The 24,274-nt window shown below is 39.3% G+C and overlaps 1 protein-coding gene across 1 annotated transcript in view; it reads right to left on the reverse strand.

Moving 5' to 3' along the window:
• palm2akap2 (PALM2 and AKAP2 fusion) overlaps window positions 1-24,274 on the reverse strand; it is a 215,327-nt gene that overhangs the window by 61,736 nt on the left and 129,317 nt on the right. Inside the window, exons 5-7 of the mRNA XM_030150443.1 lie at window positions 23,760-23,874; window positions 16,789-16,810; window positions 15,826-15,951 (exon numbers count right to left, since the gene is read on the reverse strand). Of these exons, the coding sequence (XP_030006303.1) occupies window positions 15,826-15,951; window positions 16,789-16,810; window positions 23,760-23,874 (263 nt within the window). The remainder of the gene's footprint in view (window positions 1-15,825; window positions 15,952-16,788; window positions 16,811-23,759; window positions 23,875-24,274) is intronic.

Here is a 24,274-nt window from a genome sequence, read left to right on the forward strand (position 1 = left end):
CCCCTGCCTCAGAGTGTGTTGCTGTCTCTCTGTGTATCGTTGAAAAAAATGGTTTAAAACACTTAGATTCTATGTCCTGATTTTCCACAGTCTAGATACTGTATAAATGTATGTGTGTAACTTTTTCAGTCCAGTAGATCAATCATAAAACTGCATTAAAAAGGCCCTCGGTGGTTCATCCAGTACTCCTGCCTCAGGGCAGAGGGCGCTACTGAGCACACAGGTTCTTAATGCTACTGCACGAGCTACAAGTGCAGTGATGTGTTTATTTTTCCTTCTCTCCTCACCTTCATCTCAAAATGGAACATGACATAATCGGCATAATTTGATTGAAAATAAAAATTTGACCTTAAATGAAATATGAATAATCCTTGCATGTGTAAAGAACTCTGATATGAGACATGAACCATAACCTGTCAACTGGTACCAGTCAAATGGTGAATAAGATGCTGTTTTGGGTTCAAATATTTGTAGATCTGACACTGAAACAGACAGTGCCTCACCAGTCATGAACCTCACCACGTCACTGATCTGCATGTGTGGTGGAGATGCATATTTATACAACCTGTTCCTGCATTTGTAACTATGTCTAAATCTGTTTCTTTGTTTTGATGATAAATGATGGACAGACATGAAACATTTATGACTATTTTTATTTACACACCTAAACTTCTCTATCTCACCACCTCCTCTTCTGTCAGAGTTGAAAATAGTAACTTTTTTCAAAGCTGATACGACTCATAGGTGTTTGTTTCAGACGTAGATGGACAGGATACGTCACCTTCAATATTTGTTCATGCAAAATACAGAGAACTGATAATATTAACTTGCATGTTCTAGATGTGGTAGTTTTTCTACTGTTGTGTATTCATGCATGCTGTACCACATGTGTCCAGCAGTCACCGCCAAACTGTTCTGGCCATAGCAACGGGATTGTAAGGCTATTGTATTACAAAATTACTAATATCTCCCAAAATATTGGTCCTATCAACTTGCTGTTTTCACTAGTCTGTTCATTGACCAAAAATACATGAGTATGACAAACTGCAGCAGTCAGCTGTGCACGGATTTAGTGTGAACCCCCGGATACACACACACACACACAGATTATAATACAGATCGTAAACACAATATTGAAAGCAACACAAATGTTGCATGTTTTGTTACATTTTTAGCTTACCGGCCGATAGGCTGTAAGCTATTGTCGTCATGCAGCCTCCGGCGGCATCTGTTGTCCATTACAAAATTTCAATCATCTTCTTCTCCGAAACTACAATTCCGATTGACTTCAAACTTGGTATACAGCTTCTTCATGATGATGTCAACAAAAGTTAGTGAAATTATTTGGATCTGGATGTGATTATGGATTTGGTGCGACTTTGAAAAATTTCCCCATTTTAACAGATAGGAAGTGCTGGTAAGCTACAGGGTCATTGGTCCTATTTTTTAAAATTTTTATTGGATGCCTGTAGTTTGTGTTTGACTTCACATAAATTAATGACAGTTCTATTATAACATAAAGCAGGAAAGATACGATTTGAGGTAAAGAATTCTTGAAAAATGTTTAAAGCTCAGAATTTTCTGTTTTCTCCCTAATGTGATCACTGCTCCTGGTACTGGTCTAGTACTGTTCATAGTGCTCATGGTACTAGTACCACAGCTGCTTTATTACAATAAAACCAATGCATCATATTGATTGTAACTGTATGTGTTTTGTCTTAATGTAGGTTCTATATTTCCAATGAAGGAATTTGAGTTTGTTACAAAATTAAAACTATTTATCTAGTTAAATAGTCGTAGGATAAGCAGAAGTGATAAGATAACCTTCACAAATACTTCTATTGATGTTAAATTATTTGCCATAATAGAACAGAACTGAATGAAGATTTTAATCTGTGTTGTTTGTAGCTGCTCCTTCTTTTTTGACTTCAAGCGATTATTTAAACCAGGAGTGTCAAACTCATTTTAGTTCAGGGGACACACTCAGCCCAAGACGACTCCAACTTTTCCTGTGTTTTAGGGAAATAAAAAACATTAAATTATGAAAATATTTACATTTACAAACTATCCTTTATCAAAAAAAAAAAGAAGTGAATAACCGGAAAAAAAAAGAAATTTTGCAAGAAAAATAAGTGCAATTTTAACTTATCATTTATACATGTGCATTACACACAATGGTACACAAACAGGCGTAATACTGTTAAAATTACTTGTTATTAACAGAACTTACAGATCACAGTGGATATACAAATGTAAAAAAAAACATTTAGTAACAGGCAGAATACTGGTAAAATTGTACTTAATTTTCTTTGACATTGCAGGTTGGCCATATTTGTTCCGGTTTTTCACATTTTATTTTTAAAGGATAGTCTGTAAATGTAAATATTTTCATAAAACCAAACCAAAAAGAACGTTTGGAGTTGTTTTACTTATAAGTTATTATTTTACCTTAGCTCATAGTGGTCTTTATTTGGAACCTGAACTAAAACCAGTTCAACACCCTTGACTGTTTAGATCTTCAGTATAACTTTCATCCATGGGCAGATTGGACCCTGTTTGACACCTGAGGCTTCAACTTATATATTTAATATTAGAAGTAACATTCACCTTAGAACTCATGACAGTCGGCTGGTGAACCTCTGTCTAATACATGAGAAGTGTCTTAAATTATAGTCAGACATTGGAAAAGTGTTCATTGTCCATTGATGAATTCATGGATTGTCGATCGCTCATCCTGCAGGCTAACGGACACTATTAAACAGGAAAAGTCATGTCTTCCATAGGATATGGAATTCATTCCTCAAATATTTAGAATCAAGGCCTGATATCTGATCACCTTAGGATGTAACTACAAAGTGAGACCATACCCCAGTGTTTTTCAACCTTGGGGTCGGGACCCCACATGGAGTCACCTGAAATTCAAATGGGGCCACCTGAAATTAGTAATTGGTAAAAAATAAAAATAAAACCGTACTAATAAAAATCTCTGTTGAGTAGACAGAGACAATCCTAATCCATAGCAGACAAACTGTGAAGCTGAAACTGAAGCACTGTGGTTCTGTTTATGTGTCAAATGTTCATTGTGGTCGGTTTCAGATGCTGCAGCTCTTTCATAATTCATAGTTTGAGTTCTTGTTTGTTCAGTATTAATTGTCAGCCTTGTAAATCACAGCTGGACTGACTGTACATATCCTGACCAAGGAAAATCAAATTGTCACTTTGTGCAGTAATCTACACCTGGCTTTTCTGCCTCCGTCCAGAATAATATACATTATATAGACTAAATGTCCTCTAAAATTAACGTTTATTTCCAACATAGTATAGCAAACTATTACATATAAACAGCTTTTATCCAGAGGCAGTTAGAAGGATGAACTCTTGCTGAACTTGATCCCAGAATGCACTTTAAATTGGCACTTAACTGCTGTGCACTTTATAAATAAAACTTTTTTAGTTATTTATAGGTAATTTTCAGGGGGGGTGTTATTATTTTATATCAGTATTTTATTATTTTTATTATTTTATCAGTTATTTACACTATTTTACTAAATGCTGCTGACAGTCAGGGACCTGAGTACAATATTTTGTTTCTGTGTATTACTGTATACTGGAATGACAATAAACTTGATCATGATCAAAAAACTAATTAATTTAAGCAAAAAAAAAAAGTCTCCGTTTTGAATGTCTGGGGTCGCCAGATATTTGTGATGTTAAAATGGAGTCACGAGCCAAAAAAGGTTGGACCTACTGTCCTACCCCCTTTTTCTTTCCTTCTTTTTTTAAAAAAAAAAAAGATGTTTGATTATGTTTCAGATATTCAAAAATGGACATAGACAAGTATTCAAGTCACGATTATTTATATCATTTGTCAATTATTATTTTGTAATTTACTTTCACTGCTGTTTCAGAATTCATAGGTAGTCCAGGGGGGAGGGGCTTATGCTCAAGGGAGACCCACACAATGTTACCAATTCATGCCAGAAAAGATATGTCACGTGCTAAAAGTTTAAATTCAATAGGGATATGTGTTTAAAAATGTAACATTCACAAACAAACCACAACTCACAGTTACTAAGATGGTAAATATTCTACAAATGGTCTGATTCTTTCCTTTATCTCTGGGACCATCAGTGCAGATGACGTACCGTAGAAGTGGCCTAGATCAGTCCAAGTCACAAGCCTTCCATGCTCACAGTGATACATGTTTTCCACTGTTGACACGTGTGTCGTCACCTCGCCATGTGTTCGTGTGTGTGTGTGTGTGTGTGTGTGTGTGTGTGTGTTCGTGTGTGTGTGTTGGAGTCTGTGTGATAATTATCTGCAGTCGTGGTTTCTGTTACAGTCATTCTCTAAAGATAAATCAATTAGTGGTTATTATAATGGAATATGCATGCATCCTGTGTGCTGACTGTGTGTCTGTCCTCATGTCTCCATTCAACTATTCATCATCATATGTTCTTTTATCTCCCCCAGGTCATGTGTGTTTATAACACTCAGTAAGTCCAACAAGACCGGAAACATAAGGAGTGTAGATTCTGCAGACGCAAAAACATCTAATAAGTCATACTTATGTTTTTTTTTCTGCAGGTTTTCATTGTGCTGTTGTAATTAAGAACACAATGTATAATTATATTAACTGTTTTTGTGCTGAAATGTATGTATTATATGTATCATATAGTATTGGTTTTCTGATGTTGTTTTGTTAAAACACATATTGTACTTTTGCATTATTTCTTAGATATGCAGTACCTACTAATCAGAGGCGATTTCTCATAGACTGCAAGGGAAGCTCGGTTTCCCCTAAAATTACGAAAATTAAATGGTCAAATATGTTTGGTTGTGTTGACATTTCATTGACTACAAATGTGTTAGAACACGTTCATCTCACAGACGAGTTCGTTCAGAATCAGCTTTATCACAAACCAACGGACTCGATGTTGTTCACTTCTCATACATTCCCTTTGCGCTGTTTTCTCATTCGATCTCTGCTCAGTGCATTTGCCCGTAGACACTCAGCGTCCATGCACTTCAATGGGACTGAGTGGAACAGTTTTTTCATTGCCTCAAAACTGGACGGTAATTGGATAAATGCCACGATGTTGTCCCACCCCCGGACGCTCGGCGTCTCTGGGGGTGAATGGAGCTGTGGGTGGAGCTCGGCCAGGCTGGACGCCAGGCTTCCATGTGCTGATTGGAGGATCAGTCGAAAGGCTAAACCCCATTTGATTGACAGCTATTTTCAGATCTACTCACTGACACAGTTCAGTTTAATACCGTCACACATTCTGCTGTGAAATTGAGAGAGAAACCACTACGAAATTACTTGTTCACTTCTTTCACTGTAAATAAAACACACTCATTGTACTTCCTTGTGTCAATTTAACATAATTTCAACGTTTTCTTGTTTAGTTGGTACGATAAGGTCACTGACCATTTTCTTAAAAAGGAACAGAGGGCCGAATTTATGTCTAAATAACTTGACTTTTTTTTTTTTTATGTAAGCCGACAATGAGTTTCCCTTCTCTGAAAGATGAGCAGCCGCCACTGCTACTAATGATACCAGGATTATACATCAGTGTTCCTGTAAATGAGGGCATGCAGTATATACAGTACGTTTATAGTAGTATTTGTGTATCTGGGGGGGGGGCAGAGCTTTTTCTATTGCTGCTCCAACCCTCTGGAACTCCCTACCATTCAACATTGCTACAACCTCAACACTTTTAAATCTCTTTAAAAACTCACTTATTTAAGATTGTTTTTAATGTTTAATTGTTTTATATTCATATACCTGTCTTTTGCACCTGCTTTTTATCTGCTTTTAATGTGTTTGATTTCTGTTTTTATCTGCTGTATGTAAAGTGTTTTTGAGTTCCATGAAAAGCGCTATACAAATAAAATGTAGTATTATTTATTATGAAAGCCAAGTGGCCTCTGTGTGTGTGTGTGTGTGTGTGTGTGTGTCCGGGGAGTCACACTAACTCCATACAGAGCTGACTGCCGCAGTTTGTCATTCTTATGTATTTTTGGTCAATGAACAGACTACTGAAAACAGTAAGTTGATAGGATCAATATTTTGGGAGACATTAGTAATTTTAAATACAATAGCCTTACAATGAAGTTGCTAGGGCCAGAATGCTTTGGCGGTGACTGCTGGACAAATGTGGTACAGCAGGCACGAATGCACAACAGCATAAAAACTACCACATCTGGAACCTGTGGATGCCCATGGGTCAAGGTGCTAGTTTAATATTTAATCTTTGTAGTTTTTGTATATTGCCAATATTTTTCAGTATTTTGCACGATATTTTTATTCACTTATTTGCACTTTTTGTACTAAGTGTTTGCTGTTAACCCTGTAAAGCCTGAACCAATAAATCATTGATAGAAAATTCCAGTTCTTTGAAACTGGAGCCTTTATTGGTCAACAACCAACCAAAACCCCCCCAAAATTTTATTTTTCAAATATCAATTTCTATGTATGAGTTTCAGTTTTGCATCATATTTGATCTATTAGGTCTCAATGCTCAAATATTATTATTTTTGAATAAACAAAAACATAATATAACACAACCATGTCTAACAAATTGGTAATTCCTTTTCAAAATTGTCACAGTTCTTCCTCCTTCCTCATTAATGACAGTCTTGTAGTGTCACTGGAAAGGCCTCTGCTGAATGAACTCCTCCCCTGGTGGATTATCTGTGTATTACATGTATCTAATTGTATACATCAGGTTTTTCAAGAAAAGTAATATCACACTTATCATGTAGAGGGATTCCAAACTCATGTATCAAATATGATACGTTTGGCGTTATAGGGTTAAACAGACCTGCTAAACAGATTTTCATTGCTCCTGCACAATGACAATAAAGTTCTATTCTATTCTATTCTATTCTATTCTATTCTATTCTATTCTATTCTATTCTATTCTATTCTAGTACCCCCACTTCTTTTTTTTTTCCTTATACTTTACCCCATCTTCCTTCTACCTGTACAGTTCTATTATTTACTGCATTTATTACTTCCTCATTAGATGCCACAGACAATATTAAATTAGAGTTCCTTCAGGAGTTCGGAGGTAATATTACAGCTATTCTTCATGAGTGGTGTCAGCTCACATTTCAGTATTCTGGGAGTAAACCTACCTAGACTTTCTTTTCAGACACATTACTGCTTCAGCTCCGTGAAGCTGTGGTTTGTGTCTTTCTTAACGTGCCCACAAAATGAGACACATCTTTGAAATCTGATATTTGTGATTTTTTAAGCTGTGATTGTTTTTTTTTGTGATGCGGAGCCTCATAGGAGCCGAGGACAAGTCTACACATCCATAAATGACTTTTACACTTAGAGGGAACTGCGCTTTGCTAATTGGCTGTGGGTAATTGACTGAATCCACATTTTTAAGCTGCTTTCTGAATGTAGAAACTGCCTCAGCTGTGAAGTTATCTGATATTTGCGGAGGGTAGGGTGGAAGCAGGAACTGTGTTTGTTTGACCGAGTCTGCCTCACATGTTTTCAACAAAGTTGTCTGCAAAAATAATCACTTTGGACTTTTTGAAAAACTGCAGATGACAACCTCCGCTCAGTGAAACGTGTGTGTCTACGCGTTTGTTAGTGGCAGTGGGTAGTATAACAGATAGGGGTGCAGTAAGGATAGTAAAGTAGCTTGTGATCTTTTTGGTCAGCAGCCAATGAAAAAGTGAATGTTAGAGACAGATGGAAAGAACAACAAGCAAGAGACGGCAGGGGGGCACTGGAGAAACTCAGCTTTATTTTCCAAAGATAGAGAGAGAGAGAGAGAGAGAGAGAGAGAGAATACAGACACGAGAGAGAAAAAGAGAGAAAGAAAGAAAGAAAGAAGGTGTCAGAATGAGACTGAAGTGCAGAGTGAGATGTCATAACCATAGAAAGGTAGAGAGAGAGAAAGAGAGAGAGAGAGAGATAGGTGTGAACAATAGAAAATGGCTCCTTTTCATTTGAACAGTCCATACAACCATGAGGGCAGGCAGACAAGAGAAACAGAGACCCCTACAGAGTCACAGAGGTACTGCAGGCGTGGCAGTGGGGCTGGTAAACTCAACAGTTCTGATGTTCACTCGAAGCTCTTTGCATTACATTAAAAACGCACACACAAACCCAAACAGGGAAACTGGGTCAGTCAGGCTCCCATCTTCAAATCAACTCCTTTCAAAAAAAAAAAAAAAAAAGAAAGAAGAAAAGAAAAAAGAAACAATATATTTTTCTGATTGTAGTTCAGGGGTGTCAAACTCATTTTCTTCCGGGGGCTATAATTTAATCTGAAGTGGGCCGGACCACTAAAATAATAGCATGATAACCAATAAATAATGACAACTCCAAATTGTTTTAGAGCAAAAAAAACAAGACATTCAATTATGCCAGTATTTATGTTTACAAACTATCCAAACAAAAAGGATGTGAATAATCTGAAAAAAATGAAATTTGTTAAGAAATGTAAGTACAGTCTTATCAATATTTTGACTTATCATTTATACATATGCACTACAGATCAGATCTACAAAGACACAAAACCTTTATTAACAGGCAGAATATTGTTAAAATTGCATTTAATTTTCTTTAGACATTTCAGGTTGTTCATATTCGTTCAGGTTATTCACATTTTTTTGTAAAAGGATAGTTTGTTAATGTAAACATTTTCATAATTTAATATTTTTTGCACTAAATCATAGAGAAAAAATTGGTGTTGTCATTATTTATGGGTTATTATGATATTATTTTTGAGTTCGATGTCCAAACTTGCACTTTGCAAATTCATCCCGTGGGCTGGATTAGAACCTTTGGTGGGCCGGTTTTGGCCCCCGGGCCGCATGTTTGACATCTGCGTTGGAGTTTGTTTTAAGTGCTTTGGTTGCACATCATTCTCATTTGTGCATTAAGGTTTAGAGGAACATAACTCCACACTGCCCAGAATGCACTTCTTTGTGTGAATCTCCTAAATATTCAAAACAAACAAACAAACAAACAAACAAAAAAATCATGCAATGAATTTAGTTTGGCCTACATGGGACACCGTACAGGAGAAAGTGTGCCCTGCCTTAAATGATACAACTTGACAAACTGATTTAAAACCAAATCCAAACAAACAATATGCAAATATGGACACTATCTTGCCAAAAGAGCGTGTTTTTGGTAGCATCTTCTTCAAAACGATCAGCAAAAGTGTACAAATTGCAGTTCCTGGGGGAGCATGCACATTCATTATTAGGGTTAATTTTGGTTTCTGCCTCTGTGCATTCACATAAAAGATCCTCAGATGCCGTCTGGAAAGCTGCAGCTCTCAAGAGGTCAGGGATGGCGATGATGGTCAGAAGATAGGGAAGGGGGACTGGGTTAAATGTGAGCTTACACACAGCAAAGCACAGACGTTAGAGAAGGAAAATAAACACGGCTCTCTTCAGTCCACTCACACGTGGCATTTCAGGACATCAGAACAATGTCTAATACCCAGAATAATCAGAGTTATCTCTACATCTCTAAATAGATGTGTGAAAAATAAAATCACTAAGTAGTATATAGAGCGTATTTACATTTTGTCTTCTATCTACACAGGTAACCAGACCCCGGGCCTGGTGGTGTCCAATCACACAGCCAGCAGCAGTGACAGACAGCAGCAGTGACCAATCACACTAAAGCATGTACGTCTGAAGGGTGACTGAAAGGACAGATGAGATGTGAGATTATTCAGCTGCACACAGAGTCTACCTTTAATTATTTTTGACTACTGTGACAGTTAGTAAACAGTAAAAAACAGATGTTATGTCCTTTTAAATCCAGAGCCAGGACCATTAAAGCAGCCAGACAGCAACTAAAATAAAAAAAAAAAGAAATGTGCAATCGTATTGCAGAGGTTTGTAGGGTCAGTCTGAAGTAGGTCCTAAAGAGTTCACAGACATATTTTATTGTATTTTTTGTGCACGATGTGAATGAATAATATTAGAGTAAATAAGTCTTAGGACATAGTGGGTATTTGACACACCTCAACCACAAAACAAGCCTAAATGCCATTATTTGGATATAAAGAGCCTATCTGTATGTCTAGCTTCAGGCCCACACATTTTACACTATTAGTGATTGTACATTGGCAAAATTTAAAAGATACACATTGACCATCAGCATTCTCTCTGTGAAGCAGCATCTCAGGGGAATAGCCATTACCATTTAAAAGAATGACAATGACTACTGCTTATGAGAGCTTTGATGAATCCAGCTGAGCCCATGACCTACAGGATAATATATGGTGTTCTAATGAAACCAGGCCGTATTATTTGTAGCACCCTTGTAAACGAGGGCCTGGTCAGTGATCATAGCAGAGCTGGCAGTGTTTTTTTTTTTACAATCATGAGAGTAAAATGGTACACAAACGGCCTTCTGCATCTAAATGAATATAACAGGTCAGAATATCAGCTGGAATTACCCATAATATTGATCTAAAAGCTCATTAGAGCAGAGTTGTCATAGTGTTTATTTAGTAATCTGGAAGTGGCGAATCCCATCTATGTGCCCAGGCTGTTGTAGCAGTTGTAGCTCCTGTTTGTTTTTTATGGCTGGTAATATGTGTTCCCTCGCTGCCAGGGTGTACTCATTAAGCTGCCATTAGCTTCCTGTGTTCTATAGTGTTTAGACACACAGGAAAAGTTGGCTTTATAGATCCTACTGGCTGCCAAAGGTGTTCCACAACTTCTTATTTGCTGCTGAGTGAGGAAGTACTAGAATAGGAGGAAATGACCTCAGCAGTGGAATAGCTGGAGTTAATGGACAAAAACAACAGAGAGAGATAATGGGGAGATGGAGTCATGTTACTACTAACTACAGTCCAAACCTCAGTTTCCCATGGAAACAGGCATCCTAACAATTCAATGGTCTTTAAAGTTTCAAAACAAAAAGAAAAAAAAATGAGTTGAAAACAGCAATCCAAAATAAGAGTCTAATAGAAAGCATTCATTTTCTCTATTTTTTAAAACTATCTATGTGGAAGAATAAGAGGCACGTAAAGAAACCAAGGCAACAAGTACCCTCCTCTCCACCGTGTGTCTGTTCAAAGAAGGGGGGGGGTGTTTGGGTTCGTAGGTGTTTGTTGTGGCTGTTTATGTGTCTGTGTGTTTAGAGACAAAAGTGAAGAATCTGTTGAGCACAAGGTTGAGAGAAAGGGGAATGGGAAGTAAAAGGAAAAAAAAAAAGTGAAACTCTGTCTTTCATTGTCAGTGTTTTATAAAGTGGCTTATCAGAGACGGTGATGTGGTTGATTGTCCTTTGAGCCAGGCATGTTTGTTTGACAGCATTGTGACTGATTGTCCATAAAGTCTTATTGAGCGCTGAGAAGAGTTTCAATATTACCTGGTTTAAGCCATTTTCCAACAAACACTTCATTCCCTTTTCTCCATCTCTCTCCTTTTTCCATACCACTATAGCAGCACAACAACAGCAGAGCTCCTGCATATCACTGTTAAAGGATGTAGTTTAGTGTAGACTGAGGAGACTGAGACAAGAAGGCAGAGCCTTTATGTTGACAAGAATTAAGAAAGCACAGAGATGTAATAATGCAACTCAGTAAAAAGTCAAAGGCCAGACAAGAAATGTGTGTGCGTGCATGTGTGTGCCAGCCGCTCAGAGTCCAGAGGAGGAGGAAGGCGGGGCTTCTGTTAGTAACCATCCAGAGACAGAGGAGAAGAGAGGGGTGTGGAGGGGAATAATAAAAGGGAGGAAGAGGGAGAAGATTCAGTCACATGAGGATGCAGCACTCGCAGCGTTTCCTCTTGTCTGTACCTGTGGCGGGGGTGAGGCCGGGGGGGCGGGGCCGTGTTGCCGTCGGGATTTGCGACAGGTGAGGAGGCGCTGTCGGGTTCACGGCCGTCAGAAGACAGTTCCGTGCTGACGGCCTCGGACGTAACCGGCCGTCCTGACACCAGGTCGGCCGCCGTGCCGTCGATGGCGGAGAGGTCAGTGACTGTCTTCTCCCTCAGTGACTTTTCGTCGTCTTCGTCGATCAGAACCACCTCAGCCTTCACGGCGCCGTCGAAGCCAAGCAGTCGCCTGCTTTCGCTCATGTCCTCAACGTCCTGGTATCCCAGGAACACCATGGTGACCGGGTGCTCCGTGCTGGCTTGGGGTGGGGAGGTGAGCTCTGGGCCTGGGTGGGCGGTGGGCTGGGTGGTGATGGGGGCGGTGGCGGGGGGCATCATACCCAACCGTGCCTCCCTCTGAAGGGTGACCTGGGCCGGGGGGCTTGAAGGGATGGATGGAGGGGCGCAGGAGGGTGGGGACAAATCATCAACATCAGCTGGGGAAACATAGGCCTGTGGAGCAGCTGGGGTCACCAACACCTGACTCCTCCCACCTTCACCCCCTCGAGGTCTGGCGGCGCGCTGGATCAGCTCGTCGACCTGGGTGGAGCTCCAGCCATTCTCCACGGCGGCGGTGGTGGAAACGCCGCCGGAGGAGGAAACCTCGTAGACCACCTTCCGACCATCGTCGTAGACTTTGACCCCGCGGGACGCTGCGTCCAGCGGGTTCACGCGGTTGGCGGACAGGATGCGCTGCTCGCCCGTCTGCGGGTCGTGCTGCACGTTGATCTCCATGGCAAACATTGCTGTTAGAAGGGGAAGGGAGGGGTGGAGGAGTAAAAGGGAGAAAAGACAAGGAGGAGGTGTGAAGGGTGGATACAGAAGGGTGTGGGTTTTAAGGTGAGGGGGTGTGGGTGGGAGGGGCCAGTGAGGGAGGTGAGGGATGATGGGAAGAAAAGGTGGAGGGAGTGAAGCGTGAGGACGGGAGCACACTGTTTTATGAAACATTCATCATGTTTTTAACCAGGAGGTTTTATGTCCAATTAAAACTCCAAACCACAAAATCCAACTAGAACATTATAAAACATTTTACTTTACCTCAGTTTTCATATGAGAGAAGAATGGCATAACATTTCAGCGAAGCCGCATTTCCACCACAAGAACTTCCTCCGACAAAAGGAACCTTTGGAGGAACTCGATGCGTTTCCACCGCAGTGACCGGCGTCTAAGTTTAGTTCTGGGGGGTGTATTTTACCCCCAGAGAAGTGCCTGCTTGGGGGTAGTTTGGCTTCAAAGTTACAGCGCTGAACGTTTCTGACCGGCAGCTTTTTAGTTCAGCCTCCATTTTAAAAAGCTGTAGCTGTTTGTACAGTTTAGTGCACGAATACATGTGACAAACGGACCTATGACACCGTCTTCATGAACGTTCATGCTGTAGATGTGTGCAAAACCTGCTGCTGATTTTCATGTCAGCTGACAAAATGATCTTTGCAGGTTTTTAAATAAATATAAACGTTCTGAATACTTTTGGTGGAAATGCAGCAAAACCTTTAGTCCAAGAACTGCTAGTTTTGGAAATAACGTGGATTTTGAGCTTTACAAACATAATATACAAACAGTTCAGACACTGAGAATTTGTCAGTTGTTCAATTCACCATAGATCAGGGGTGTCAAACATGCGGCCCGGGGGCCAAATCCGGCCCGGCAAAGGGTCCAGTCCAGCCTGTGACATGCAAAAATTACACTAAGATATTAAAAATCATTTTAATTCAGGTTTCACATTCAGACCAATTGAATCTCAACTGGGTCGGACCAGTACAATACTATCATAATAACCTATAAATAATGGCAACTCCAAATTTTTCTCTTTTTAAATGTAAATATTTTCATGTAATTTTACTGTATTTACACTAAAACAAACTATCATTTCGCAAAAAAAAAAGAATAACCTGAACAATACGAACAACCTGAAAATGTCTAAAAAAGTGCAATTTTAACAATATTCAGCCTGTTATTAAATGTTTGTGTTTTTATAAGTTGTAATGCACATGTGTAAATGATAAACTGAAGCATAATATTGTCAAAATTGCACTTATTTTTCTTAAGAAATCTCACTTTGTTGCTGCTATTCACATTGTTTTAAAGGATAGTTTGTAGCTGTTAACATTTTCATAATGTAATTGTACTTTTTTTACTCTAAAACAGAGGACAGTTTGGAGTTGACATCGTTTATATATTATATTATGTTGTTATTTTACTAGTCCGGCCCACTTCAGATTAAATATGTCTGAATGTGGCCCCTGAACTAAAATGAGTTTGACACCCCTGCCATAGATGGTACTCTGTTGAAAATTAAGTCGGAAAGTAAAATAACTGAATTCCCTTCTTTCCAGAGTTAAATATTCCTATTCCTGATGAATAATTAATCCGCCTTAAAAAGCTTGCCTCTGATGTGTTTACAGAATCATGCTTGCTTTTGTAAAGACTGTCAGACTTCATCCCAAACCCAAAAATAGATGGGCTTTTACTTTGAAGGGCTGTGACCGACTGCACAGTCAGCAGCGCAAGTCACAATGAGGCACATGTGAGAACTAAAAGCAAACAGGACAGACTTCCATACCTTTCTGTCTGTCCAACTGATACCAATTAATACCAGTTACAGCCCTGAGATTAAAACTCCTTCACTATGTGTTATGCAATAAAAATAATAAGTTTCCTCATTTAATCATTAAACCTGGAGGCGTTCAATCCAAATATTGATTCAGTGCATAATATGTGTCAGTGGCTCAAGAGTCAGTGTTGACAGACGTGTGCCTCTTAACCTTTGTCAGATTTGGATATTTTACACAATATGTGCAGACGTGCCTGTGCCTGCTCCTTAGGGTGGTCCAAAAAAATTTTTTTTAAGATTCTCTGGATTAGAACCCTGCATTTGGTTCCATATCTGGCCAAATTACTTCGGTCCAAATTTTATGCAAATTAATTAATATTTAGAGGTTGCACAAGACACGTTAAGATTGCTCTATATACTATAACATAACTAGCCAAATGAATAAGGCATATTAGAATAATTTGTAATTTTATTCTCAAAATCAAACTGCAACTCGCATAAAAATGTTACTTAGAAAGTCCAGCAGCCACTGTCGCTTTATTGAAATTACAAAAAATGTTCCTGTGTTCTTTGACAACTTGGAGCCAGTACTGTTTGTGATCTTCATTTTTTGTTCGGCTACAGTTGAAGTCTTGAATAAGCTCCACCCCTCTTTCAGCAACATCACTGACAACTTTTCTGGAGAGCGCAGTTTTAGCAGCCTTCTGAAAGTCTGCATCATCAGCTCCAGTCTTCTGGAGGAATTCTGAAGAATGTTTGTGACAGATCCAAAGTTTCAAAGAAACGCATGGTGCTGGTGGTGACAAAATCATTCATCTGCTTCCTTTCATAATCTGCTTGATTAAGGGCATCCCAACGCTTTAGTGGAACCGAAAGAACCTTCATTTTCCATCATGTTGTGAACCATCAGCTGCTTCTGCTCTTGTGTCACACTGGAGTCGAAGAATGCCCGGCCAACCAATTCTGTCGGCCGAAAGCTGTTAAGGCTGCTTTCTTGACAACTGAATTTTCATACTGTGACAGCTTTTTAAGGAATGCCAAATCATCTGCAGGGGCTTTCACTGGTGATGGGGCTTCAAACCATGCTCTGATGTAGAGGCTTTGTGCAACCTCTAAAACATCTCCTTTTTCTTCCAAATTTTTTCCTAAATCATCTTTTAAACGCCAAAACCTAATGCAGGGTTCGAATTGAGTTTATCTGAAACTTTATTTTTTACCATGATTGTTGGACCACCCTACTGCTCCTATCAGATCTCCATATGCGCATGAGTTTGTCCTGGTCTTAATCCAACTTGGCTCTGGTCCAAAACCTTCCTCTCCTCTCTTCCTCCCCCCCTCCATCTCTCTTCTCTCCCCTCCCTCACCCTCCTTACCCTCCACTCCTCCCTCTGTCTTACCGGGTCTGGGTACGGCGTGCTCTCCAGAAGCTAGCGAGCCGGTCCGGGGCTGAGTGGCCAGGACGAGGTGGTCTGGATCGGGATCAGTGCAGTCCGAAAGGGGGGCGGACATGCAGCCTGTAGCATCTAGTGAGCAGGAACACAGGGGGGGAAATGACACATGGTCAGTGTGTGTGTGTTAGAGGCCGAGAGGGAGTCGCACAAGCACAAACAAACACACACACACTAACACCACGGACACACATATACACACACACACACACACCTCAGTGATGTATAACCACACCCTGACAAAAAAAAACAAAAAACAAAACAAAAACCACACCCCTAAATGACCCTGCCCGCCCCCTCGCACTCATACACACACCAACTAAATTCTCCTCAACTCTTTCTGTTTCTGTGTCCACGGCAACTCCTGCACCCCTGAGGTCCGGTGCTTATGCAGCATAAGTATATGTGTGTGTTTGTGTATATGTTACTGCTTTGTGTATGTGTGCGTGTGTGTGTGTGTATGTGTGTGTAACGGCACAGACAAAGCAGTGGGGGCTTACGGGGCTTGTTGGTGAATAGAAGGGGGATAAAGCCAGCGACTGCAGGCTGCAGCGTCATGACCTTGTGTGTGTGTGAGCTTCAATAGTCTCGCTGAGTGTGTGTGTGGAAGTGTGTGCGGGTGTTTGTGTACACATGTATATGTATGTCTATGTGAGTCACAGTGGGGATGGGTGAGTGTGTGTTTGGGGATTCAGGAGCTCTGGCCTGCATCTCCCCTGCCTCAGCGAGACTATTATTCACACAAACTCGTTCTCTCTAACACACACACACACGCATGCACACACACACACACACTCACACACACAGATAATGAGTGGGATACCAGCATTGGGGAACAATAATAACTCCATGCACCCCACAGAAGAACACCATTGCAGTGTTGTGTGTCTGTGTGTATGTCGGTTCTCTTACCCCCATCCTGGGTCATCAGACTCTGAAAAAGAAAAAAAAAAAAAAATCCACATTAAACACTGCAGCTTTCATAAACTATGAGACAATTTACAGCAGGGGTGTCAAACTCATTTTAGTTCAGGAGCCACATTCAGCCTAATATGATCTAAAGTGGGCCGGAGCAGTAAAAAAATATAAATAATACGATAAGAACTTATAAATAATGTCAACTCCACAGTTTTCTCTATGTTTTTGAGTGAAAAAAGTAAAATTCCATTATGAAAATGTTTCCACCTACGAACCGTACTTGAACATAACATGAACAAATATGAACAACCTGAAAATTCTTCAGAAAAAAAGTGCAATGTTAACAATATTACGCCTAAATTGATCATTTATACATGTGCATCAGAACTTAAAGATTTAGTAACAGGCAGAATATTGTATAAAATTCCACTCACTTCTCTTAAGACATTTTAGATTGTTCATATTTGTTCAGGATATTCATATTTTTTGCAAAAGGATAGTCTGTAAATGTAAGGTTTTTTTTTTTTTCTAATTTTACTTTTTTTATACTGAAGAGGAAAATTTGCAGTTTTCATTATTTACAGGTTATTATGAAAATATTTTACTAGTCTGATCCACTTTAGACTGAATTGACCTAAAATGATTTTAACATCCTTGATTATTAATATCTTCAGTGTAATTTTTGTATTTCACAAATTCATCCTAGGGGCCGAATTGGACCCTTTGGCAGGCCGGTTTTGGCCCCTGGGCCGCATGTTTGACACCTGTGATTTACAGTATATTGGTTGACAACAGGATAATTCTTTCCATACACTGCAAAAAATAAAGTCTTACTAAGTCGATTTTAAAGTGCTTTTATTGGTTTTTAAAACCCTTAATGGTCTTAACCCTATTTATTTATCTGATTTGCTTTTAACATATGAGCCCTCTCAGACCCTCAGGTCCTCAGGTAATCATCTCTTAACTGTTCCTAGAGTCCACTCCACCACTCACGGTGAGGCCTCATTCAGCTTTTATGGCCCCAAACTATGGAACAGTCTACCTGAGGATCTGAGGTCCACTGCGAGTGTTCATATTTTAAAAGTAAACTCAAAATTTATCTTTTCAGTTTAGCTTTTAATTAAACTTTTACTGTAAACTTTACTTTACTTTGTTGCTTTTATTTTTAGTTGCAACTGTGGGACAGTGGGGGGTTTGATGTGAAGCACTTTATGCTACATGTACCATGTATGAAAAGTGCTATACAAATAAAGTTTGACTGGCTGATTGAAAGTCTATTTTTCTTTTTTTTTTGTTTAATTCAAGCAAAAAATCTGCCAATGGAACAAGTGAAAATTATCTTGTTAAGATTTCTTGAAATAAGATTTTCCAGATCTATTGTCTAAGAATCAGTTCTTATATCTCACTGAAAAGTTACTCTTTAGGTGATTATGTCTTATTTTAAGTGTGATGAGATATTTGGACTAGAAATGAGAAAAAAAACACTTGCTCAGATTTAGATTTTTGCAGTGTGTACAATATATAATGAAGCCCAGTTTTAAGGCCTACTGTATTTCACTGATTGATTCAATGGGATGAAGCAAGACAACAGGGTAAACCACCATAATTATAACAAAACAGGTTAAAAAGTTAAGATTTTATTGGATAGTTCAATGTAATTCTGGCAGATGTGGGACAGAGTCATTGTATAATGCTGCATTCCAGAGTCCTGGGAGATAGGAAGTTTCAGACATCCAACCAAATGCATTGGAACGCCTGTCCAAGATGGAGGTCGTAGTTGCAAAGTGGGACCAGATAGAAGTACCCCGACCTCACCATGAACTACAATGTGACGTCAATGCAATGATGGCGGCGCACAGTCTGCAAGTTCGTGATGAAAAAAAAACTTCACAATGTATAAGTAGCTCATCCGTCATTTGGCCCCTTCCATCTTGTTTGCGTATATGAGAGCACTGTAGTGTCCACAGTCAAAATGCCTCTTCAGTATCAAAGCAAATAGGAGTTTAGATTTGTGATCTCCATATTTGTTGTTTATGTTCAACATGGATCGCCTGGAATACTTTGATGTAGTGGGATGTAGGTAACTCCAAGTGAGATATATACTACCTCCCAGCACTTTGGAATGCAGCGCAAGTCCCGAATCAAGTCCAAGTACTGCTTCAATAATTCATTGTGAACCTGTAAAGTGTATGGTGTATGTGTGTGTGTGTGTGTGTGTGTGGGGGGGGGGGGTCAGTTGATAGCATTGTCACCTCACAGCAAGAAGGTCCTGGGTTTGATTCCAACCAGGGACCTTTCTGTGTGGAGTCTGCATCTTCTCCCCATGTTTGCGTGGGTTCTCTCCAGCTTCCTCCCACCATCCAAACACATGCACTAGCAGGTTAAATGGTTCATCTAAATCACCCATAGGTGACAGTGATTAGTTGTTCGTCTCTATATGTCAGCCCTGCGATGAACCGGTGATTTGTCCAAGGTAGAGCTGCACAATATATCGTTTGAGCATCGTCATTGTGATGTACGTGTGCGCAATAGTCACACTGTAGGTCCTGCGATGTAGGAGAAAAATGAACTGTTCTCATCTAATGTCTAACATAGAGTGAGTCGCTGGTAACAACGTTGAAAAATGAGCAACGAACAAGAAAAAAATCACCAAATATGAAGACTTGGTGCCAAAAAGAAAAAAAATTATTGGAATTATTTCGGCTAAAAGAAGGATGATATTGAAACACGTGTTCTGTGTCGACAGTGCCTTACACCTGTCGCCACAATGAGAGGAAACACAACTAATTTGTTTGACCATTTACGTCGGCACCACACAGCTATTATATCCTCCTGAGTATTTTTTCATATCGCAATATATATTGCAGGGTTAAAAAAAATCGCAAAGTCAGTTTTTTCCAATATCATGCAGCCCTAGTCCAGGATAAACCCCGCCTTCACCCACAGGTAGCTGGGATATCGTCCAGCACTCCCACGACCCTAGTGAGGATAAAGCAGGTTCAGAAGATGAATGACTGAACATGTAAAGTGCACTGAAATAACTGTGGAAAGTGTGTAAACTTCAATTGATTTGTCCCTGTAGGGCAGGGGAGTCCAATCCTGGTCCTCGACAGCTACTATCCTGCATGTTTTAGATGTTTCCTTGTGCGTTGGAAGAGGGATACATCTAAAACACAGGTGTCAAACATGCGGCCCGGGGGCCAAAACCGGCCCGCCAAAGCTTCCAATCTGGCCCGCAAGATGAATTTACAAAGTGCAAAATGCAAAAATTACCCTGAAGATATTAACAGTCAAGGGCATCAAACTCAAAAATAACCTAGAAATAATGACTCCAAATTTTCTTCTTGGTTTAATGTGACAAAAATAATATATTATGCCTCTAAATAATGGCAACGCCAATCTATTTCTCTTTGATTTATTGCAAAGACCATTAAATTGTGATATTCTTTAACAATAAAATGTCAATAAACTGAACGAATATGAACAACCTGAAATGTCTAAAGAAAAATAAGTGCAATTTTAACATTATTCTGCCTGTTTAGTGCCTCAGTAGATCAGTAATGCACATGTAGAAATCATAAGTTGAGGCAGAATACTGATAAAATTGTACTTGTTTTTCTTCAGAAATTTCATTTTTTTCCCCCAGTTATTCACATCTTTTTTGTTTTGGATAGAAATAGTTTCATCATCTAATGTTATTTTTTGCACTAAAAAATTTGGAGTTGTCATTATTTATAGGTCATTACGCTATTATTTTACTGGTCCGGCCCACTGGAGATCAAATTGGGCTAAATATGGCCCCTGAACCAAAATAGGTTTGACACCCCTGATCTAAAACATACAGGATAGTAGCTCTGGAGGACCAGGACTGGACTCCCCTTGAGTAGGAAAATTAAAGATCTGCATTTCAGCCATTCAAGTGGACACACAAGGAGCAGTGGGACCACCAGGGAACCCCTCCAGATCTATGCCAGGACCTTAAGTCAAGAGCACTTGACAAGAGAATTAATCTAGTAGCGTATCATACATGTATTTGACGGTTGGGGAAACAGGAGGAAACCCACATGACACTGGAACATGATGCAAACTCAGAGAGAGGCTCTGGTCCGATTGTGCTACATCAATAAAACTGAATTTAACTGAAATGAAGTGCACTGTTGGCCATAAAGTTGGAATAAAATAGTTTTATTTCTTCTCATGAAAAGATTATGACAATTTGATTAATCCTTGTTAGATGAAGTGTAACTGTGTGTAATCATTACACCTGGTCAAAGGTGATTACTGATAATAATTATTAGAAAAATTATTCCAACTTTGGATAGGAACTGGATACAATTGTTTCATGTCCAAGTTGTATATTCCTTGTTGTGCATTTGAAAATTGAAAATAAAAAAGACCTTGATTAAAAAAAAAAAAAAAAAATCCAACTTAATGGGAATTTTTTTTTTTTTTAAGAAACTACATTTATTCAAAAATCAATCAATCAAATGTGTTCATTGAATAAACACTGAAAGTTCTATATAGAGGTTTTCTTCATGCTCATGTGCTTCTATAAAGTGTCTGTTTTGTGGTGGGAGTCAGTCTTTTCTTGATGTTAGCTAACTCTTACAAAACTAACAAACATCTCATCTGCTTACATCCATGAAAACTGACACAATATACTGATTTCTATGATTTCCATTTCTACTTTGTCCATGACGGTCCTTACGCTCACTCCCCAGTTCTTTGTTGCTTCTCAGTATTTTTTGTTGCAACATAAAGTACTGTTAGCTCAGCAATGTGGTCCGCTAACATCAACAAACAGCTCCCAGCACAACGAAACTCAAATAAGCGCCTGAGCTCATATGAACCTTCCACATAACCAAGTAACGCTACATTTAGCATCAACGTACACTGTTCTTTGACGCTGGACGGTGTTGATTCTCTATACTTATGTCACATGTTTTGCTTGTTGTAGTCCTTTTTTACAGACCAGAACATTACAAAACATTTAATGCTTTAAGGACTTTTCCTCTTATTTTTCTCTTAAGACAAAGTTGAAACCTTGACTATCATTATTGTGACATTATTGTAAAAAAAATTTTTGTGGTGTGAATGTATGCCTTTCCTGCAGTGTCTTGTGTTGAATTTATTGGAAAAATTGTGTAGTTACCTCCGCCAAGGAGGTTATGTTTTTGCCAGGGTTTGTTTGTTTGTTTGTCTGTCCGTTAGTGTGCAACATAACTCAAAAAGTTATGGACAGATTTGGATGAAATTTTCAGGGTTTGTTGGAAATGGGATAAGGAAGAAATGATTAAATTTTGGTGGTGATCGGGGGTGGGGGGGCCCACGGGGGGGGGCACGTTTGTCTGTCCGTTAGTGTGCAACATAACTCAAAAAGTTATGGACAGATTTGGATGAAATTTTCAGGGTTTGTTGGAAATGGGATACGGAAGAAATGATTACATTTTGGTGGTGATTGGGGGTGGGGGGGCCCATGGGGGGGGGCCCATGGGGGGGGCCACTGATCAGCCTTGGCGGAGGTCTGCGCTCTCCGAGTGCTTCTAGTTTCAGAATATAACATCAAAAAATGTGTATCACTTGTCCTTGTGGGACTTTTTGCATGATGTTTGCTGAAAAGTGGGCAAAAATTACTCTTTTTCAGTGAAAAATAATTTGTAAACCCATATTAATCCTGTTGCTGCTTGCAAATGTTCATTGAACTTGCTTCCTTTTAACCTTAGAAGCAGAGTTTATGGTCTGGCCTTTTGAATGAGGATCAGTTTCAGTGATTTCAGTTCAAAGTCAATGACGTCATATCAGTCAGCTCCTCAGAAGACGCCCTGGGACTATTTGGTTTGGATTTTTTGGCTTCTAGGTAAGAATTGGACTTATAATTCTTTATGTAGAGTTGATATTATCATAAATCTGTGTGTATTATACACCATTCTTTCTTTTTCTGTTGTGAATAAAAACCCAACAATTAAGTATATTTTAATATTAGATAAGTCAAATCATTACTTTTACTAACCCTACCCCCATCAGTTTTTAATTTGTGAAAAAAATACATATCATTGTAAAAAAAAACAACAACTTGCATTCACTCAATTTTCAATATCTAGCCTCCAAAATTTAATCAATTCTGCCCACCTACATGGGCTACAGTTAGTTTATATTACTTAGGCCCATTTACTTTCCTAAAGTGAGATCAAGTTTTTTTACAACCAAATTTTCATATTTGTTTTTGAAACTACCCATCAATTTGTTAGATTTGGACTTCTTCTGTCAATGATGAAGCCAATTTAAGCAGCCAGAATGACTTTAGGAAGGCTTCTATAGATCAGTTTATAGTTAAACTAATAAAACAGCTCTTACACGTTATGAAGTAATGCCTAATTAAATTTTTTTTTTTTAAATTCCAGACTGACTGAATAGGGCTAAGATGCCCAGACCAAAGCCGTCCAGGGGTGGAGGAAGGAAGGCCTCCTGGGTAGGATTCAAAGCTCACAGATGAAGAGAAGAAAGCATGTTGGGTTGGATTTTTGACAGAAATTAAATGGTTAAATCAAGTAGTGCATCGGCCAAATTTCATGTTTTTTTTGTTTCAACCTTGTGTCAATAAAGGCTCAGTGATTTGAAAACCACAAAAGATTTTGCATAAATGATTTCAGATTCAGATTCCTGAGAAAATTTGACCCTAAACTGATATATTTTCAGCCCATAACCAAGAACTTGAATTTTTGCCCTTAATGTCACTAAAATGCAACTCAAACCTTGAACCTTGTCTTAAGCACATTTTGTTGTTGGCTGTAAATTTCTTTGACAGTCATTCAAGCTAAGAGGCACAGGTCTAATGGACACTGAAGTCCAAGACCAGTTGAAAGTCTTTTATATGAATTTTCATGAATCAAGTCTCACTCAAGTCCAAGTCACATGACTCCACACCGTCCAAACCTCTGTGTTCTGGAGGGTTCTTTGCCTCGTACCTTCTGCAGGTCTTCGATGGAGCGCTCCGTCTCTTTTAGACGTTCCCGTAGAACCTGCTCTTTGGCTGAGATCTGAGACTCTTCACTTTCAAGGGCACCAATTTCAGACTCCAACCTGAAAAAGTGAAACAGACGGGGCTCATTTCGGTGTAAAGATATCATGAAAATTGTAGAAAGACTCAAACAAACAACGCAAACATGTACGCTAGTGATTCAAGTTTACTTTGAATACGACTGCACACTAGATTGCATCATCATATGCTTCAACCTTATCAATCCAATAACACTTCCATGTAATACTTCATCAAAATAAACCTTAGACTTTAGGCTGAATCCCAATTCACCCCTTGGCCCCTCCCCCTTACCCCCCACCCCTCGTTTTTGTGCGTACACGTCAAGGGGTATTCTAGTCCCGATTTGCAATTAGATGGAGGGGAGGGGCTAAGGCAGAGGGCTGTATAGTCCTCGAAACGGAGATATTTCAGGACCACACTACAAACGGAGGGGTAGGAGAA

The sequence above is a fragment of the Sphaeramia orbicularis genome, chromosome 12, assembly GCF_902148855.1.
Source record: "Sphaeramia orbicularis chromosome 12, fSphaOr1.1, whole genome shotgun sequence".
Lineage (NCBI taxonomy): Eukaryota > Metazoa > Chordata > Actinopteri > Kurtiformes > Apogonidae > Sphaeramia > Sphaeramia orbicularis.